General features: G+C 47.6%; 2 protein-coding genes across 5 annotated transcripts; both read right to left on the reverse strand.

Moving 5' to 3' along the window:
* Positions 1-96: 96 nt before the first annotated feature.
* LOC136961950 (catenin beta-1-like) lies at positions 97-6,824 on the reverse strand. The gene is made up of 16 exons (XM_067255464.1): positions 6,693-6,824; positions 5,591-5,631; positions 5,248-5,454; positions 4,833-5,083; positions 4,416-4,654; positions 4,026-4,227; positions 3,756-3,900; positions 3,546-3,649; positions 3,271-3,405; positions 2,702-2,905; positions 2,463-2,621; positions 2,189-2,308; positions 1,534-1,806; positions 1,382-1,442; positions 1,057-1,252; positions 97-942 (listed from the first exon to the last, which is right to left on the reverse strand). The coding sequence occupies exons 2-15, from the start codon at positions 5,592-5,594 to the stop codon at positions 1,062-1,064; spliced, it is 2,295 nt and encodes a 764-aa protein (XP_067111565.1). The 5' UTR covers positions 5,595-5,631; positions 6,693-6,824; the 3' UTR covers positions 97-942; positions 1,057-1,061.
* Positions 6,825-9,078: 2,254 nt separating this feature from the next.
* Positions 9,079-15,746, reverse strand: dync1li1 (dynein, cytoplasmic 1, light intermediate chain 1). Of its 4 annotated transcripts, none has more exons than XM_067256406.1 (13): positions 15,624-15,746; positions 15,304-15,377; positions 14,180-14,296; positions 13,641-13,871; positions 13,327-13,478; positions 12,878-12,971; positions 12,538-12,673; positions 12,330-12,441; positions 12,101-12,160; positions 11,961-12,005; positions 11,762-11,849; positions 11,340-11,462; positions 9,079-10,618 (listed from the first exon to the last, which is right to left on the reverse strand). In XM_067256406.1, exons 1-13 carry the CDS (start codon positions 15,725-15,727, stop codon positions 10,509-10,511), a joined length of 1,446 nt encoding a protein of 481 aa, XP_067112507.1. In that variant the 5' UTR covers positions 15,728-15,746; the 3' UTR covers positions 9,079-10,508. The 4 variants fall into 4 exon arrangements, with proteins under 4 accessions (XP_067112507.1, XP_067112505.1, XP_067112506.1 ...); XM_067256404.1 differs by having other exon boundaries at positions 11,340-11,465; XM_067256405.1 differs by having other exon boundaries at positions 11,762-11,852.
* Positions 15,747-18,933: the final 3,187 nt, after the last annotated feature.

Here is an 18,933-nt window from a genome sequence, read left to right on the forward strand (position 1 = left end):
TGCCCATTTCAAATTAAGATAGTTTTACCATTAGAATTTTAAAAACATTGCTACACACCTCCATGCACATTCAGACCATTAACAGACACAAGGAAGTTCAAATAAAATGTCACTTTATTGGTCAGCTGTGTCATAACCATGTGTCTAAAATAAGCACAGCAGACAACAACCGTTTTATTCACCTAGCTACCACTGATAGCACATAAAACATGTTTTTATTGGACCAGTATACAACTGTTTAGACGGCCAATGATAGCATACAAAATAGTTTTGTTAACCTACCATGAAAGTATAAAAACACTATTTCTACGCTCCTTCCCACACCCAACTTTCTAGGACAGTAATGACACTGATATTAGTTATGCTTTAACAAGCATGTATGCATAATTCTCCATTTTCTGATATTGTAAAAACATGTTAAGAGTAAGATTCAACTGAGTATTAGTGTTCTACACGTGACAAAACAAAGGGAACGTTTGGTATACCACTATAACTTAACGCTACATAACATACTTTAAAATAAAAATGTATAAAATGATTCAAAGAAATGAATGATTGTGAGAGCCAAGGCAAGCTGAATCAGTACCTTAACAGAGACTGAGTAAAAAACAATAACAATAAAGTAGAAAAAGAACCACTATAAAGAAAATAGGCAAGGCTAATAATACATTTGTGATCTATAGATCCACCTCCTGTGCAGTCTTTAGTCTAAGCATTCAGCTTCATAACCCTCCTAGTGTTCTCTCCCTCATCATCCTCATCCCCACAACTTCCGCTTACTTTTCCACGGTAACCAAATCTGTGTGTATTCATCATGTGTCAGGCACTTTCCAAGATCAATGCTCTCTCTCTCTCTCCAACCTTCAGCAACTCCACTGGCCAATCACAACACAGCTGCAGATGATAGAGGCCAATCACGACGCAGCTTGATCTCAACTACAGCTGCAGGGAGGTGGGGGGGAAAGACTGTTAGGGGGACATAAAACACCATCTCACCCCTTCCTCTACACAAACCACCTGGAAATGCCCCTCAACATCAAGACAGACTGTGCTCACCTATTTTACAGGTCAGTGTCAAACCAGGCCAGCTGGCTGCTGTCCATCAGGTCCTGGGAATGGCCCAGGTCAGGCAAGGCATCGCCATGGTGACCCAGGTCGGGCAGGGCATCGCCATGGTAATCGCCACCCTCCATCATGGGGTCCAGCAGGGAGTCCTGTCCATAGGCAGCAGGGTAGGCACGGTAGGCTCCATCTGCATGTTGAATGGGGTTAGAAAACATGACCTCATACATTCAGGAGGAGGGCCAGAATGAAGGAGAGCCGGCGGAAGAGATTCAGGTCAACAGAAGTGAACGAGGCAGGAGGGAGAGGTTTGACTCACCATCCTGTCTGTAGCCCAGAGGGTCACCCTGTGTCCCCAGGTCCAGACCCAGGTCCCCTGTCTTGAGACACACACACGTCCATTAACACACAACCTACAATCTGCAGTGTACATACCCCCAATGTGCTGAGTGTGCGTGTGCACGGCCGTACCTCGTTCCACGCCATGGGCTCCGTCCTGAACAGAGAGCTGGTGAGCTCCACAGACAGGCGTTTCTTGTAGTCCTGCGGTTTGTCCTCAGACATGCGGAACAGCACGGCGGCGGCGTACGTGGCCACCCCCTCGTTGCGCGAGTGCAGCAGCTCCGTGAGCGGGGCCGTGGCACCTTCTGCCTCGATGGCCTCTGCCGCCTCCTTATCCTGGGCCAGCTCACAGAGCACGCCGGCTGCCACGCGCTGAATGTTCTCTACTGGGGAGTAGAGCAGCTGGGTGGGCCGTGGGGGCGAGAGAGAGAGACCAGAGTTAAAACAAGGCCTCCCCTATAGAAGATTTATTATTGTTGCTTGCTTTTTCCACAGGTACACCCTTGCACTTTTGAGGTTCATGTTGATTAGTTGTAACTACATGCTGTTATGGTTCTTCCCTTTGCGACTCAGGGTTTCCACAATGTATGCTTCATGTTTGGCTACTCGCAATGTTTGGGGCTATCTCGTTATGATCAGTGACCTATGCACTTTTGTAAAGCACTCTCTTGGAAGTCGCTTTAGATAAAAGCGTCCGCTAAATGCATAAATGTAAATGTAAGATCAATCAAAAGGTATTCATCAAAAGTACTGTAATTAAAGGTCAGGGTGGTTCGAGGTTTACCTGTACAAACAGTGGAATGGTGTTGAGTCCTCTAATGACGATGCGGTTGTGGACGTCCCTGGCCAGGATATGCAGAGCTCCGGTGCATCCCTCCACTATCTCCTCCATGCGCACACCCTCCTGTGTGTGTGTGTGTGTGTGTGTGTATATGTGTGTGTGTAAAGAAAAAGTCAATCTAAAGCACATTGAAGAAGAAAAGGGACAATCTAACAGAGGGAGTTACAAGTGGAGTTTCTCTCATCTTAAACTAGCACGTGAGTTTTTGTCTCCGTACCACAAACTGCTGCTGGTTTCCTCCCATGCTGGTGCGTCTCTGTGTGTCCTGGTGGGCTCTTACCAGCAGCTGAACCAATCGGGGGATGGCTCCGTGTTCCCGCAAAGCACTGTGATTGGCCGGGCACAGCGCCAGGTTACGGATCAGACCCACGGTGGCCTAGCGGTGCGGGAGGAAGGACATTTAAGAGGACTGTGGGTGACAGATACTGCCAAGAATGAGTGTGTTTGTGTGTGTACCTTAATTAGTGGCCAGTGGGAGGGCGGGTGCAGCAGCTTGACCACCACAGGCAGGCCGTAGTGCAGCCGCACGGCATTCTGGGCCATCTCTGCATCCTGGTGGCGGGAGGTCAGGTGTCTGAGGGCACACACGGCCGGCTCTGTGATGTCTTCTCTATCCCCGGCTCTCAGCACAGTACGCACCAGGGCCTCGATACCACCCACCTGACAACCAAATACATTTGACATTTTAGTAATTTAGCAGACGCTCTTATCCAGAGCGACTTACAGTAAGTACAGGGACATTCCCCCAAGGCAATTAGGGTGAAGTGCCTTGCCCAAGGACACAACGTCACTTTGCACGGCCGGGAATCGAACTGGCAACCTTCAAGATTACTAGCCAGATTCCCTAACCGCTCAGCCACCTGACTCCCAAATACAAATCACATAACAGTTCTACTTAACCAGTCAACAGCAAACAGTCTCCTGTACTGGTGCTACTACAAGGGGTTAGGATGCCAAGGAACGACAAAGGCTTTTGAACTACTTCCAGCACATTAATATTGAGCAGTGAGTGTGCGCACGCTCACCTGGCAGACCATGAGCTTGTTGCTGTAGTTGTTGCAGGTCAGGTTGGAGAGGATGCCGGCAGCACAGGTAACCACGTTAATGTCATCACTGCCCAGGAGCTGGACCAGAGTCCCAAGCAGGCCCTCCATCCCCTCCTGGGATAAGTAGACAGCAAAGAGAAGACAGACAGCGTAGTTATAGAAACGTGACAACTATACTCCTTTTGTATTTGTGTCTGTGGGAATACATGTGCACTGTGTTGAGTGTGCGTGGGTATGTGAGCGTGTGTGCAGACCTGTTTGGTGGCAGCGTCAGAGAGGTTGCGGAGCGTCCAGAGGCAGTTCTGGACCAGCCTCTGACTTGGGTCTGTCAGGTGGAGCCCCATAGCCTGCATGCCTCCTGGACACAAACAACACCGTCATTTACAGTCACAACCGTGACTAATAAAACATCAGTCAACAAAGTGTGCGCATGCATGTGTGTATATGTGTGTGTGTGCACCCACCGGCCTCCACAATAGCAGGCTTGTTGCTGGAGCAGACAGAGAGGACCTTGAGCACTCTGCTGGTGGTCCACAGCAGCTTCTCATAAGTGAAGGTCCTCATGATGTTGACCAGAGCTTGAGGACCCCCACTGGCCAGGATGATCAACTGCAACACACACACAGGCATATGATGTGCTGTGATAGGTGAAGGACTTTATGCCAGTGAGTTCAGGAGTTTAAGTGTGCACACTTGTCACACAGTGCTCTGCAAGTAGCCCATGTGTGTCCCACCTTGCTCTCCTGGTTGCCATAAGCCAGAATCTGCAGGCAGTCGGTGGTGATGGCCAGAAACTTGACGTTGGTGTTGGCGAGCAGGGCCACCAGCTTCTGCAGGCCTCCGGCCAGACGCACCGCCATCTTGGCTCCCTCCTGGTGCAGCAGCAGGTTGTGGAGGGTGGTGATGGCATAGAACAGCACAGAGTCCACAGGGGAGCTGGACACACAAACCAAAACGAGAGGTTTCTTAAGCACCGGAGGCACTAGAAACATTTTACAACTAAATAAACAGCCCAATGTATGTGATGTTACACCTAATCCTCATAGATCCTCCCCTTACCCCACTACCATCATCCCTCATCACACACCAGTCCTCCCCCGCTCTCTCCCACCCTCTTCTCTCACCCCAGCATCTTGACCAGGGCGGGGATGCCCCCGGACTTGAAGATGGCGAGCAGGCCCTCGCGGTGGTGGGACAGGTTGTGCAGCGTCCCGGCGGAGCAGCGGGCAGTCTCCACGTCGTTGGTGTTCTGCATGGCGCGCACCACGGCTGACACCATCTGAGGCGAGCGCATCAGCGCGTGGCGCGACGCCTCCTTCTTTGACAGCTGGTGCACCATGACGGCAGCTTTGTTCACCACTACCTGCGGGGGGGGGGGGGGGGGTTACAGGGTGTCAGTCGGCTAATGACCTTCTATGGTTAGGGTTTGAAGGCTGGAAGGAATGTAAAACAAGGTGGAGAGAGTGCAGCGTCTACCCTTCATAAGCCCCCTTTATTAAGCTCTGAATGCATCACTGTTTCTGTTGTGTGTGGGGGAGTACCTGGTCCTCGTCGTTCAGTAGTTTGGTCAGCTCAGGGATGGCCCGTGTGGCCAGCTCGGCGTCGTCCTGGTAGTTGATCAGGTTGACCACGGCGTGCTTCAGCATCTGAGACGGCTCGGCCAGCCGCTGCACGGCACTGGGGTGGGCAGCGTCACACTGGGTGGGCAGCATCTGCAGCCCCTCCTCCAGGGTCTCGGGAAACATGGCAGCCCGCACACGCTGGGCCCTAGTCATAGCATATCCCTCCATGTCTGAGACAGGTGAGGGATGACAGTTAACAGCAATTCAACAATGGGGTTTATTTCTACACCTTATCTGATGTTTTAAAGTGGTTGCGTGTGTGTATTTATACACTAAAGATCCCCCACCACACACTATCTGCTTTCATCAGTGTTTTTCCCCCTAGTGTACCTACCTGTGGGCTCAGGTGTGAAAGGCTGGTTGAACTCCCAGTCATACAGCCCTGGGTCTTCTTCGGCATCAGGGTTAGCCTTCCCGCTCAGAGAGGGGGCAGAGGTGGTGACCCCAGATTGGATGCCAGAATCCAGGTAGGACTGCTGCTGCCACTGGCCCACAGCTGCCTTGCTGTCACCCATAGCCATATCCAACTCCATTAAATCAGCTGGAATTGACCAAGGGAGAGGGTGACATGCAAAAAGAGGGCATATGGTATAGTAAAATATGTAACAAACTATTTACTTAACTCTACTAAAAAGGTTACGAGTTAACCCATGCACGTATATTTTTAGGGTACTTGCCCATCGTTCTGTATCGCCCTTAGCCTGCACAGCTTCCAAATCTGCAGGGTAAAATACAATTTTAGGCTACAGAAGCACTGATGTAAAATATCGAGCAACTATCTGACAGCTAGCAAGTTATAGCCTTCCACGTTACCACCTGCTGTAATGTCGGCCCAAACATACTACAACAAATGAAAGAAACGCAATGTTGAGTAGGCCTAGTCACCGTCGAAGGGTTGGGCTAGAACAAGTTTATATACATCTAGCAAGGTAAAGAAGTTATGGACAGCTAGTTCGCTACTACTGAACAAAATGGATTGAAAAATAAACGGTGATGCTTTCACAATAACAGTGCAGAGGGTATTCCCAGGCCAGCCTGAACACAATTCGCAATTCGGCTGCACCGAACATCAAAGGCATATTTCACCCCCTCCCCCACCGCACCAAAACGCCAAGTTACGACCTCTCAGCTTCAGTAAACTCCCAACGCCCCGCACCATGGCTATAGCAGAACTCTGAAAATGAAAAGTTAAAACGTCAGCTAGCGGGACTACGACAGACTAGATATAAGGGAGCCAACATTAACAACGGACTAGACGAAAAAATATCCTGGTTCGCTTTTATTAGTGGCAAGGATAATTTTGACCGTACATTCTTCACTTTCTCATTGAACCAAACAGTTAAGCCGGCTAGATAGATGTGGTGCAGCTAGCGTAGCTAACATAAACAACCCACAACCCATACAGTAATCATGTTTAACATTAGCAGCTGGTTCACGAAACTATAATGACCATTTACAGCAGGATCGGCGATAAAGGGGAGGTAATAAATGGAACAACTAGATGCATATTGCAACTACTACTGTAAGCACGAGAGTGAGTAAAATTCGTTTTGAAAGGCAGCACTGCAGGGAAAATCTAGCAAGTTGCTAGCTATAACGAGAAGCGACTCGCTAGAGTCCGTTATGCAGCAGATAAGCAAGCCGAGACCCACCGCACCGGGTAGCCAGCTTTCCCACATTCGAGATGTCTTTGCTCCCGGCTCGACAGCTAGCAAACGTTAACTAAATAAGCAACATTACACAACAATAAACGGAAGCTTTTCAATCTGACACAATCACCTGGGTCCAAGGTGCACCCTCGTTTTTTCCTCACAGGCTTCCTTCGATGGATTGGCTATAAATTCGTGGCAAACCACCCCAACACAGCCTTTACTGCAGATCTCAACAGTGTAGGTATCTAGCCCCCACCCCTCGCTTCTCGCCTCTAGATGGATCTTGGTGGTATTGCATTTCCGTTTTGGAATCTGGCTCGTTCCGGTGTTGTATCACCCGATGCATGACTCTCTGAATTGGCACCCCCTCGCGGGAGCGCGCGCGAATCAAAGAGTGAAGGATTTCGTCTTGATATCGCAACCAAACGAAGGGGTGACAGAAGTCTCACATTATACTTTCTTTGTTATGGAATTCAAGAGAAGAATGTCGGTTATCTGTGTAAATATCAGATGCTATTTTCAACACAAAATCCTTAAAATTCGTCATTCAAACCGTATAGTAACGAACGCGAACCAACATTCTTGCTCCACGACATCGCATTCTGAGGAAATATACCCCAGTATGATTACCAAAGGAAATGTATTTTGTGTAGCAGGTTCAAAGTATTTCACATGGCTCTTCATACTAATGTATAGGTTCAAAGGCATGCGATTTTAATGCAGTTAGCCTGCGCGTAGGGTGGGTTACTCAGACAGGTCGAAAACAACAGCATTCTGATCCAGAATAGGCTATCAGCTGTCCAAAGGTTCACATGCCTATAGCCTACAAAAGACTTAAGTACTAAAAACGATGTATCAACTATGTATCAACATCAAAAGACTTGTCTTTTGTTCTTCACCATCTAATCTTTTTTTAAGATAGGAAACATTACTCTTATTGTTTAAGACAATTAAATAAATGAAAAAATAAAACATAATAATCCCACACTTACCATGGACTATTCTGATTTCAGACCTGTCCACCCTATACATACACATATATTGGTATTACATTTATGCTATTAAATGTACACAATGCTGGACATGCCTGAAACTTATTGTGGTTACTCCCCTGCTAACCCTGACTAGGAAAGTGTCACATGCCTGAAACCTACTGTGGTTACTCATACTAGTGCCCTCAGTGTACAGTAAGAATCATTTGATGCTGGGATATACAGAACAGACAATAGAGGGGGGTGCATTTCTCAACAGGATTGTTGTATTCCTTTTTTGCCATGAAATGCACCCCCTGCTAACCCTGACTAGGAAAGTGTCACATGCCTGAAACCTTCTCAGTTGTTAACACACAAAAAGCGCAAATTCGGCACAATTTGCACAACCTTCACTTCATGTACCAATCGCTCGACTCAATTTGGCACTACTTCACAGTCTCTTATCTGGATTAGACTCCGACTTTCCTTCTTTACATTCTGATGTCAATTACACATCACCTTGTTGTCAAACACTACACAGAATGTGCAGTTGTTGCACACACTTCTCAAGTAAAATCTCAAAGCATCAACCTACAACACACACATATTCAATTCTCTACACTTTCAGGTCTGTTGAGCAATTTGCAATCAGGACTGCAGCATAAAAGTGCCTTGAGCCTCTGTTTTGTTAGGTGAACAATGGAGAACTTTGAAGAGATCGACAACCAGAGAAGGAGAGGGGTGAGAGTGAGAGGAGGAGGACAAGAAGGAGGGGGACAAGGGGGAGGAGGAGTAGCAGGTAGAGGACAGAGAGAAGGAAGAGGAGGAAGAGTAGGAGAAAGAGGACAGGGATGAAGAGAAGAAGAAGGAGGAGGACAACGAGGAGGAGAAGGACAAGGAGAAGAAGGAGGAGGAGAAATAGGAAGGAGAACGGTCGTCTCTAATGAGATTCGGGCCACTGTGGTAGACCATGTGCTCAACCATGGTTTGAGCATGAGGGAGGCTGGCCAGAGGGTTCAACCAAATCTCAGCCGCTTCACAGTTGCTGCAGTCATTAGAACCTTCAGGACGGAGAACAGGTACGAAATCTATTTGCCTTGTGTACTGTAATACTGCATATCAATAGAATACAGTGTGCTCATAGTATTTGTATTTTGCAGGACTGAAAGAGAACCACACCAGGAGGAAGAACACACTTTCACAGCCGAACAGGAGACTGAAATTGTAAATATGGTTTGTGAGAACAACGCTGTCACACTCCGACAAATACAAACTAGGATCCTGGAACAGAAATGTACAAAGGAGTTATGTTAAATATGAATGCATGTCTTGAGTTATGTATTAACTTAAAATTATTCATACATTAGTTAAATAGCAGGGCTTCTAGTATGTGCCACAAGCCATCTGCAGTTCATCCTAACCACTAAAAGGACTTTGGAATGCCAGTACGCGGTTCTTTGTTCACCATTCATATTCTAATGTTCTTGAGAAATAACACAGACAGAGAGGAAGTAAGTTGCAGAGACAAAAAGAAACATAAAATCCGAATAAATACACCTTTAATTGACGGATTGACAGACCTGATTATACAAACGCCACCAACCACGGAGCTTCTGCGATAACAGGGCTGATCAGGTTATTACAGCGATACGATGACTGTACATTCATCCCACGTGACCCCGCCCTCCCGAGACGCACGCCGTTCCTGTTCCGACCCCACCCACCTACCCACAGAAGTAACTATGGAGTTACGGGAATTGCTAGCGCGTATATCTATACAAATAAAGCTCAACTACCCCCCCCCCCCTCCCAACCCCACACCCGTTTAGTACACTGTCTTGTTATCTACACATTTTGAGCTGTGTGTGATCACATTAGAGAGAGCTTGGCCAGACCCTTATTCCAGACCCTTGTCGGTACGTCTATGAATGGTACTTGGGTTTCTGGCAGGTTTGAATTGGAACAGTATTCATGGTTTAGGGTTTGTGGTTCCAAGTTAGTGTGTGTTGATCTGTAGTGTAGGCTGTAGGCCAGGTGTTCCTGGTGGCCACAGCATTATACTGTATCATGTGTAGTGGAAGAAAATTGTTCAGCTTCATGATTGAAACCACAAAGGCCAAAGTCTCTCTATGTACAACTCTGTAACTTCTTCCAATCCAGCACACGCACACGAACACACACACACACACACACACACACACACACACACACACACACAGCAGGCCAGTAACTGTTAGGATCATAATACTGTTGTATTCATCAACCCATTCAGCTGGAAAATTGAAAAGGTTAGTAAGACTTGCTTCAAATTCCTCACTCTCTTTTCCTGACTTTTTTCCTTCTCTCTTTCTCAGGCTGTGTTTATCAATAGCCAAATCCCCACATCTTTAGAACTACTGGCCAAGGCTGCCTTGTCCCACATGACGCCACATTCACACACAAGAATGCCAACAGTACACTCTCTCTCTCTCACACACACACACATTTCAGTAGCTCCTACAGTATAAAGAGGATATCACCCCCCCCCTCTCTGCCTTACTTCCTCAAGTCCCTCACTCACTAACATTCTCTCTCCCTTTTCCCCTTTCTGTCAGTTTGTTCCTTCATTCTTTCTTTCACAGCTCCTCTCGTCGCCTTCTGTCGTAAAGATGAACAGTCCAGTATGAAACGCTGCCAGATGCTTCCCTGGATGCTGTGGCCCATTTGGAGGAGAAGAGAGGAGAGGAGGTAGGGAGCGAGGGATGAGGGAAGGGAGAAGATGGGGGTTGGCTGGAGGGGGTGTAGACGATGCAGCAGGCCTGAGGCAGGGGGAGTCCACTCTCTTCTTCTGGGACTCGGGGGGTAGGGGGGTGAGGATAGTGACAGGGAGGCGTGGTCGGTCTTCTCCCAAATTCCCACCGTCTCTATGTGTGACAAGTGGCATGGGGGGGTGGGAGTTGGGGGTGGGGGGGGTATGTGGGCCCCGCCCCCCTTCATGTGTCCTGTCCGTCGGCGGGGGTGTCGTTGGAGGGCTCCCCGTCCGTCTCCCGACTGGAGATCCTGTCCAGCTCCGCCTGGACATCACTCAGGCCCAGCTTAGACCCTGTGGATCACACCTACAGGTTAACCCCCACCATGGCATATACACCTACCATACACACACACACACACAAGATCTGGGCATGCACACACAATGTCCCACTACTAGGGCTGATGCAGAGGAACAGGGCAGATCAAGGCACAGTATGGTTACACACACACACACACACAATGGGACGGAATATCCATAAGTATAATGCAACGTGCCAACAGTGTGGGGGGGGGAGGCATGTATCAGAAGAGAAGACGGGAAAGGTTAAAGGTAGGAGTTAGGAGAAAGGGGGAGGGTTAAAGGCAGGGTTAGGAGTTAGGAGAGAGGGGGAGGGCTCAAGGTGGGGGCTGGGAGAGAGGGGGATGGAATATTATAGGGGTTTTAAGAAGACATGAGCCGAAAGAACTTCACGCACACACCTTAACGTGGCCAGCATCCTCTGACTAGAGCACGCGCGTGCACGCACACACACAGACCATACACACAGATGATGAGTCATGTATGAGAAGACAGTCACACGCACACGCAAACAGCAGATAGGGCACCAGATACAGACGTGATGACGGTGGAACAACAAGTGGTCTGCATGTGAGTGCGGGTGTATCCTCAAGATGGAAGGAGGATCTCAACAGTCGGTATGGATAATGAGGTTTGCGCACACACTCCAACACGACGTCTTTCATCCATTGCTTTACTGATGACACTGCAGCATGCATGTGTGTCTGTGTCCCACCTGACTTGCGTACAGTCCCTGGAGTGTTGTTACCCCCTGCTGGAGTCCCTGGCCCACCTGCACCGGCCTTCTTAGTCAGAAGGCTGTTGAAGAAGTTAGCCAGCACCCCCTCACTGGTCTGACCTGCTGCAGAGACAGGCATAACACATTACAGTCACACACACCACCATTTACATTTAGTCATTTAGCAGACGCTCTTATCCAGAGCAACTTACAGTAAGTACAGGGACATTCCCCCCAAGTAGGGTGAAGTGCCTTGCCCAAGGACACAACGTCATTTGGCATGGCCGGGAATCGAACTGGCAACCTTCAGATTACTAGCCCGATTCCCTAACCGCTCAGCCACCTGACTCCCTATACTCCATCACACACACACACACACTCAAGCCTACACGATTGCAGGCACACACACATGCCATTACCTGCTTGGGGCATGGCGTTGGCTACGTTGGCCGCTGCAGAGCGATTACTTGTCCTTGGAGAGCCACTGGGAGCTCTACTGGTGGGGTCCTGCTGTGTACATACACACACACACACATAAAGAGATGCTGGCAGATACTACCAGTTCACCACATGTAATAAGAGAGAGAGCAAGAGGGAGAGAAAGAGCGGGAGACTCACCCCTGGGCGTCCTGCAGTCACAGGAGGCTGTTTGGCGAGCAGCGACTAAAACAAGACACATACACCGGTGTCACAGACTGGCACGAGGGAGAAAGTACATCACAAACACACACACACACACGCACGCACACACAACTCACCTGCAATTTCACAAGAAACACCTGGTCGTCTTCCGCTTGAATTTCCTTTTCATGAACAAACTGGTGAGATGAGAGAGAGAGAAATGTGTAATTATATTAGATTCTCTGAGGTGCCTGAGGTGTGTAAATGACTAAATGTAATGTAAATGTAGATTCTAGTCATTATATTGTGTTAGACATTAACAGAGGGTCTGGACAGATAGAGTTTCAGGGTTGGGGGAGGTCTTACCTTTCTGACCGGGGGCTTCACTATTACTTCTTCAAAGTTGTCATCTGCTTTCAGCGTCTGGAAGTTCTCGTGCAATATGGCGATCTTCTTTTCGTTGTCCCACCCTGACGGTCTGGAAGGTGACACACACACACACAGTGATACATTAACAATACATACCCACACACACACACACTTAGTGGAACAATGACATACATGTCAGGCTTACATGAAGACGGCGTCTCTCTCCACCACCTGTGCGGGGCAGTGGAAGGGGAAGCTGTAGAGTCTATGGACCAGGTATTTGTAGAGCACATCCAGGTTCTTCATCTCCTTCACCGATGTGTACAGCAGAGAGGCTCCATCTGCCACAGGGAGTCAAGGACCACCACCCAGCTACGCTGCCTCACTGGAGGCAGAGAGACCCCCTAGCTACTGACTCCATGAGGCAGATATCACCTACTGTAGCTACACTGACTCAACGAGGGAGCGAGAGCAGCCAGCTATACTGACTCACAGAGACAGGGATGTGAGGGGGGGGGGGTCATAGGTCACAGTGACAAGGATACACTGCAGACAGAAGCGTCGGATGTGTGATTGGATGAAGTCCAGGTGTTCGTCTCTGTAGTCATGTTCCTTCTCCAGGGTGCTGATGGCGTCACACTGTGGAGGCACAGGGGAACGCTGTTTCACAACATCCACTGTGTGTGTGTGTGTGCGTGTGCGTGTCTACATGCTTAACAGGTGTAGTCACATCGCTCGTCAGAGTCACTTATACAGAGTAGTGAGTTTAACCAATTTAACTCTTTTACACACGCTCATGTGACGCATAACAACATCTTAAGACCATAGGGAATGCATGTGTGTCTAAGTGCAGACTGTCCAGAGGAATGTTGTTTGTGCAAGTGTGTATGTGTGAGAACATTGGTGCTGAATTCAACCACAAATCTCACGTGTGTTCAAAGCTTAAAACCATAAACAGCTGCAGGGTTTGTGTGTATGAGGTGTGTGTGTGTACCTTAGTGCAGACTACAACCATAGGAATGCCCAGGTTGTGTGTGAGTGTGTTTTCTCCCAGTGGCAGCAGAACACTCTCCTCCTCCTCACTTCTCCTCTGGGGGGCACCCTCTTCACTGCCTGGCTCCACGTACTCCTGGAACTGCTTCACCACTATACACACACACACACACACACACACTGTAAATAATGGATTTAGCCTATATTCCAATCATAGAAATGTGTGTGTGTGTGTGTGAGAGTGCGTGTGTGTGAAAGTGTGTGTGTGTGGTTGTGTATCCATGCTGCCGTTTCAAGCTGCTCCAAGTGCCTCACATCTGTGCTCCAGCTCCCTCAGCGTTTCCGGGGTAACCCGCAGCTTGTCGATGTGTTCCCTGGCGACGGCGGCCCACTTCTGCAGCGAGTCCAGAGCGTTCCACGGCCGGGACATGTCCAGCGTGATGAGCAGCAACGAGTCTCCCACAGCCTCCACCGGCACCGCCACACCCTGGAGACCCTTGTGGTAGAGGTCTCCGTCCAACACCCAGGCGTTACACCTGGTCTGGTCTGGAACACACACACGATTATCACACACACACAGTTATGGCTCATATTCAACTCATTTAATCACAACATGCCTGCATATGTGTATGATCTAGCACTGGGAGTGTTTATCTTACTGGATCTTCTAGAAGGCTCTACTGACGATGACTAGGATTGCCCAGCTGGTTCACTTACTCTAGACTAACATCATTAATGTAAGTATTTTTGGATAAAGCTTCAGATAAATGACCAAAATGTAATGTAGGGTTGGAAAATGTGTTTGGAAAATACATCACAGACAAAAGCTGTATGGTAGAGCTGTGATTGGTTACCGTCAATGTCGTCGTCATGGACACTGAAGTACAGGTATTCCAGGCCACGCCCTTTCATGTACTCCTCCACCCCCTGTAGCTTAGCAACCAGGGTGGTCTTCCCTGAACCCACCTCACCTGTACACACACACACACAAGCAGAGAATCAACAGCAGTACAGGCAGTAGCACTGCCCATAGCTACTCCAGCATTGTGGGTCTTTACCAGACTAGGCTCTGGCCTATGCCCTAAGCACAGACCCTTTACACACATACTAATAGTATTGCTCAGACAGTTGTCCTCACAGCATCCACCTCAGTGTTGCCAGACCAGCCTACAGGTCCGCAAACTGCAGCATGATAAATCACTAGCTGGCTAGCTATGTGAAGCCACACCAATATTCTATTTTACTATTTGTTATGATTCTTTATTTTTAGTCCCGTACATCAAAGCAGAATATTATATTATGATCACACCATTCAAGTGAAAAAAATCACTGCATCATTTTGTTTAGCACAACAAAGAATCCTCACAAATTCAGTAACAACCGTTGACAACAGATAAGCTCAAACTGCAGTGAGACCAACGAGCAGTCAGCACACTGATCAGTTTCTGTATCAGCGGATAATCCCCGGTGTCGTTCCAACACCGGGCGGATATAAAATGAGCGTGGACAGCTAAGCACGCGTACAGACCGAGACAGGGAGGCACCCCGCTGTCTCACGGTGTAATGACGATAGATCAAGCACAACCGTAATCGGTTTGCTAATGGTTAGCAAACAGCGACTGAGAAACAGATCTCCGAGTCGGAGGCCTTTCTCGAGGCCACACACACACACCAATGATGACTTGCAGAGGATGAAGTCAGTAGGGCGTTCATCATTCTAATAGGAGGAGACAAGGTGAGGGTGCGGAGACGCTCACGAAGAATGGTCCGTTAGCACGCGCATTTAATACACATGACAGCGGTCTTCATTCTCTGCCAGACCACGTTTTATAATAATGCACCATCATCATCCATACACAAGACACTGGCCGGTGTATTTATTTTAGAAAGCTCGCTATACATGCTAACGCCGTAAATGTAACGGTGATATAAGATAGCTAACGTAAGCAAGTATGGTCCAAAAAAAATAGCTACTCACCCATGACCAGGACATTCTTTCCCGACGGTAGCTTAGATCGGGAGTGCGTCGAAACCTCGCTCAGGATTGACGACCTGTGAACAGAACAAACCGTTATTTCACTGTGTCGTTAGGTAGCTCTAGCTCTAGAGTCAGATGCTTTTCCCAGACAGCCATAGACGCTAGCATCGCTTTGTTGTCACCATTCATACAGCGACTATCCTGTCTGTTAGTGCTGCTAGCCGCTAGCTAGCTGTCAAACCATCCTCAGCTCTAGCACAGCACCCGCTAGGAGCCCCAACCCCATCCACACTAAATTGAAAAGTCCATATTACGCCCACCATAAATTCTGTCCATCTTCGTCTTCTGGGTTTTGGTTTTCCAGAGTGCTGTTATGTCCAGTTGAGTTGGAGGATAATAATGTACTCCTCCCTGAAGTCGCCATCTTCGCAGGCTTGTAAACCAATAAAGCGCCCGGATGTAGCGCACAGCAAAGCCCGACGGGGCGTGGTTGGGCTGCACAATGCGGGTGGATGATGCCACGGATAAACACGGGAAAGACAGATAAACACATTTATAAATTAGGCTAATTAACAGATTAAGAGTAACCTTTGTTGTGCAAACTATCAATAACCTATACACGGTATACATTACGCTCGATTTAGACAGTGACAATGTCAGTGCAATAAAATGGGCACCTTACGTATAAGGGTACAACTTTTGGAAATAACATTGGATAATAAATGAGCAAGGCCCTTTAGGCTAGATGATGTTGTAACAGTTGATACTATAAACCATTACAAACTCATGAATTATATAATTTTAGGCTCCTAATTTGGCAGTTGTATTTCAGTATTCTCCACTATCTGTTACTGATTTAATGTAACTAATTAAATCTAAGAGAGGATGATTATTGCCTTTGATATTTCTAAATTATTGGAGTGTAGCCTAAAAAGTATTCATTGTCGAAGATTGTAGGCGTTGTAGATTGTAGACAATCTTCGACAATGAATACTTTTTAGGCTACACTCCAATAATTTAGAAATATCAAAGGCAATAATCATCCTCTCTTAGATTTAATTAGTGGGTAATAACGGGAAGCATCCATTGATGTGACCATTTCACTCAACCGTTGCTAGTCGTTGCATCGTCCACTAGGTGTCAGTACTATACCATTAACCTCACCTTAGTGGTCTCTAGGTGCGCTCCCCGAGGCCCCCGATGGAGCAGATTAGAAACTCTAGTTAACAGGCGCACCGTCCCCCTCCTCTCCATCTTTTACCGGGAGGACAGACAGACGCGCGGACTGCACCGTACACTCTGCGCTTGTTACTGGAGCGAACAGCTTGGTCCTGTTGCCGTCAACGGTCAAGCTATTCAGCACTGCGGTGGAGACGTAGAGAGAGAAGGGGAGAGTGACATAAATAGGTAGAGAGAGAGAGAGAGAGAGAGAGATGGGTCCAGAGACCGTGAAGCATCCCTGATTCTTTAGTAGGCTACAACGCAGCGAAGTTCCCCTAGCTGCTCTGCTTGGATCGTTTCCTCCGGCCGCTGAGGTGAGTTTCTGACTGCGGGTGGCGGAAGAGAGGAACCCCACTATTATACTTTTATTAGACTATCCTTTATGGTGCAAACTCTACTGTTTCGTTTTTTTTTACTATTTGGGTTGACTTGCATTGATGTGTTGTTTGACGCGATAGGTGGCTACGCTATTTGTAGAAAGAAACCAAACACGTTAGCTCTGTGCGCATCCTTTTCACGGGCTACTTCTTTACGTGAGTAATGCGACAACAGTCTAGCTATCCCATAATGCTGGGACAGTATTTATCTAATGCATTGTAAACAAAAGTGGTAGTAAATCTCGGTTCTCTGTAAAAAGCCTTTTTTTTTTTTTTTACAGTATACCAGCGCTAAGAAACCAAAGGGAAGTAGCAGCCAAGCCCAGCACTAAAGAAAACTGAGGCTGAGGCTAAACCATAAGAGTTGACAGTTGTTTTACAAGTCAGATTGTTCAGTTCACATTAGCTTTGTCACACAGGTTGTGGAAGGCAGGTGCTCTGACAGAGTTACATCCATGTACAGTATGAGCTGTCTGATTATCAATACTCTGCAAAGCTTTTACCCAGGGTGGGTCATGAACCTTCTTGCCCTGTGAATCATTTATGTCATGTTTTTTCCCCCCCACCATCCCTCCTTTCCACACACAAACGCATGCACACACACATGTGCACACACACAAGTACACACACACATACACAGCCATGAACACATAAACATACGCAGCACACACACACACACACAGAAATTCTCATTACACACTCACACACAGGCAATACGGTTGTTCTCAACACACACATACTTTACACACACATAAACCACACTGATGTCAAAGGTCAAGGGAGTAGAGCAAGGATTGTCTGTGTTGCTGAGTGTAGAGAGAGGGAGACAGCAGATCGATAAACTAACAGACTTGCAATATGAAGATCTTGGAGCAGAACACTCAAAATGTCATTATAAACCCCACTTTGCTAGCATTCAGGTAGAGTGTTTTTTGGGCGTTTTCATGCTTTTTTGGAGAGACCGTTCAATGTAGACAGGAAGTCAGGGAGAGAGAGAGAAAGGAAGACATGCAGCAAGGAAGCCAGGCCAGATCCGCTCCCCAGGAAGCGCAACATTGATGATGCAACATTGAACGCATCTACTCCTCTGGATACAGCTTCTTATCTCATCAATGGCAACCCATTGGCAGATTTTCTGTTTCTTTCGAAAATATTGTTACAAAGATACGTACATAGGGCTATATCCCAATGTTTGTTCTGCTGACAGACAGACAAACTGACCAGACACACACCGGATACAGCCACCATGACTATCGATGTCATCTGCTGTCAGCCGTAACAGACAGCATCTGTTTCACACACACACAAGCACACGTGCACACACACAAACGGGCACGGGCACACATACAGAAGTGCATGCACACGCACACCCTACAATTACACACCCAACATCTGCTACATTAGACACCTGCTATGTGGTTCTAGCAGTTTGCGCTCTCTCCTGCTTATCTAAAAATAATCATCGTTCAGCACACACATGGAACATGAATTATGGAAAAGAGAGAGAGAGGGGGGAGAAGGAGAGAGGAAGAGAGAGAGAGCAGGGAGTCAAGAAGTGAGAGCAATATACAAGCAAAGAAGCAGCAGGAGAGAGAGAGAGATAGAGAGAGATAGCAGCATTGGGGTCAAACTCAGACACAATTCCTCCCTGGCTTGCTCCCACAGGGTTCAGATAGCCTACTGTGGTGCTACTGCTAACATGCCCACATCCTTCTACTTCATTCACTACCATTGTTCTAACTCCACTCTCAGGCCCTAACATACTTGATTGACAGTTGGGTTCCCTTTGAGTTTATGGTGTAAATAGCGTGAGCATTATTGCAAAGTAATTCATAATTTCTTTGGTGAAAGGTTGGTTTTAGAAAATGTCGATCATTTGTATTAGAGGACATTTTCTTTTCAATGTGTTGTGCACATCTGGTCAACGTTTGCTATGTAGTCGTCTGCGTGTGTGTGTTTGCCTGCGCATGTGTGCATTGTTCCGCCTGAGCACTGTGTATGTGTTAGTGACACTTAGTTTAGTGTATGTTTC

This window comes from Osmerus mordax, chromosome 18, assembly GCF_038355195.1.
Source record: "Osmerus mordax isolate fOsmMor3 chromosome 18, fOsmMor3.pri, whole genome shotgun sequence".
Classification (NCBI taxonomy): Eukaryota; Metazoa; Chordata; class Actinopteri; order Osmeriformes; family Osmeridae; genus Osmerus; species Osmerus mordax.

What these genes read in the sequence shown, in the direction of transcription:
- LOC136961950 (XM_067255464.1), bottom strand. An exon ending in GCCTGCTATTGTGGAGGCCG is followed by an intron (nt 3,650 to 3,755) that starts GTGGGTGCACAC and finishes GTTTGTGTCCAG; the next exon opens with GAGGCATGCAGGCTATGGGG. An exon ending in TCTGGGCTACAGACAGGATG is followed by an intron (nt 1,253 to 1,381) that starts GTGAGTCAAACC and finishes TTCAACATGCAG; the next exon opens with ATGGAGCCTACCGTGCCTAC.
- dync1li1 (XM_067256402.1), bottom strand. Translation starts at nt 15,727, where the DNA reads ATGGCGACTTCAGGGAGGAGTACATTATTATCCTCCAACTCAACTGGA. An exon ending in CCATGACGACGACATTGACG is followed by an intron (nt 13,872 to 14,179) that starts GTAACCAATCAC and finishes TGTGTGTTCCAG; the next exon opens with ACCAGACCAGGTGTAACGCC. An exon ending in CAACGCCATGCCCCAAGCAG is followed by an intron (nt 11,466 to 11,761) that starts GTAATGGCATGT and finishes CTGTCTCTGCAG; the next exon opens with CAGGTCAGACCAGTGAGGGG.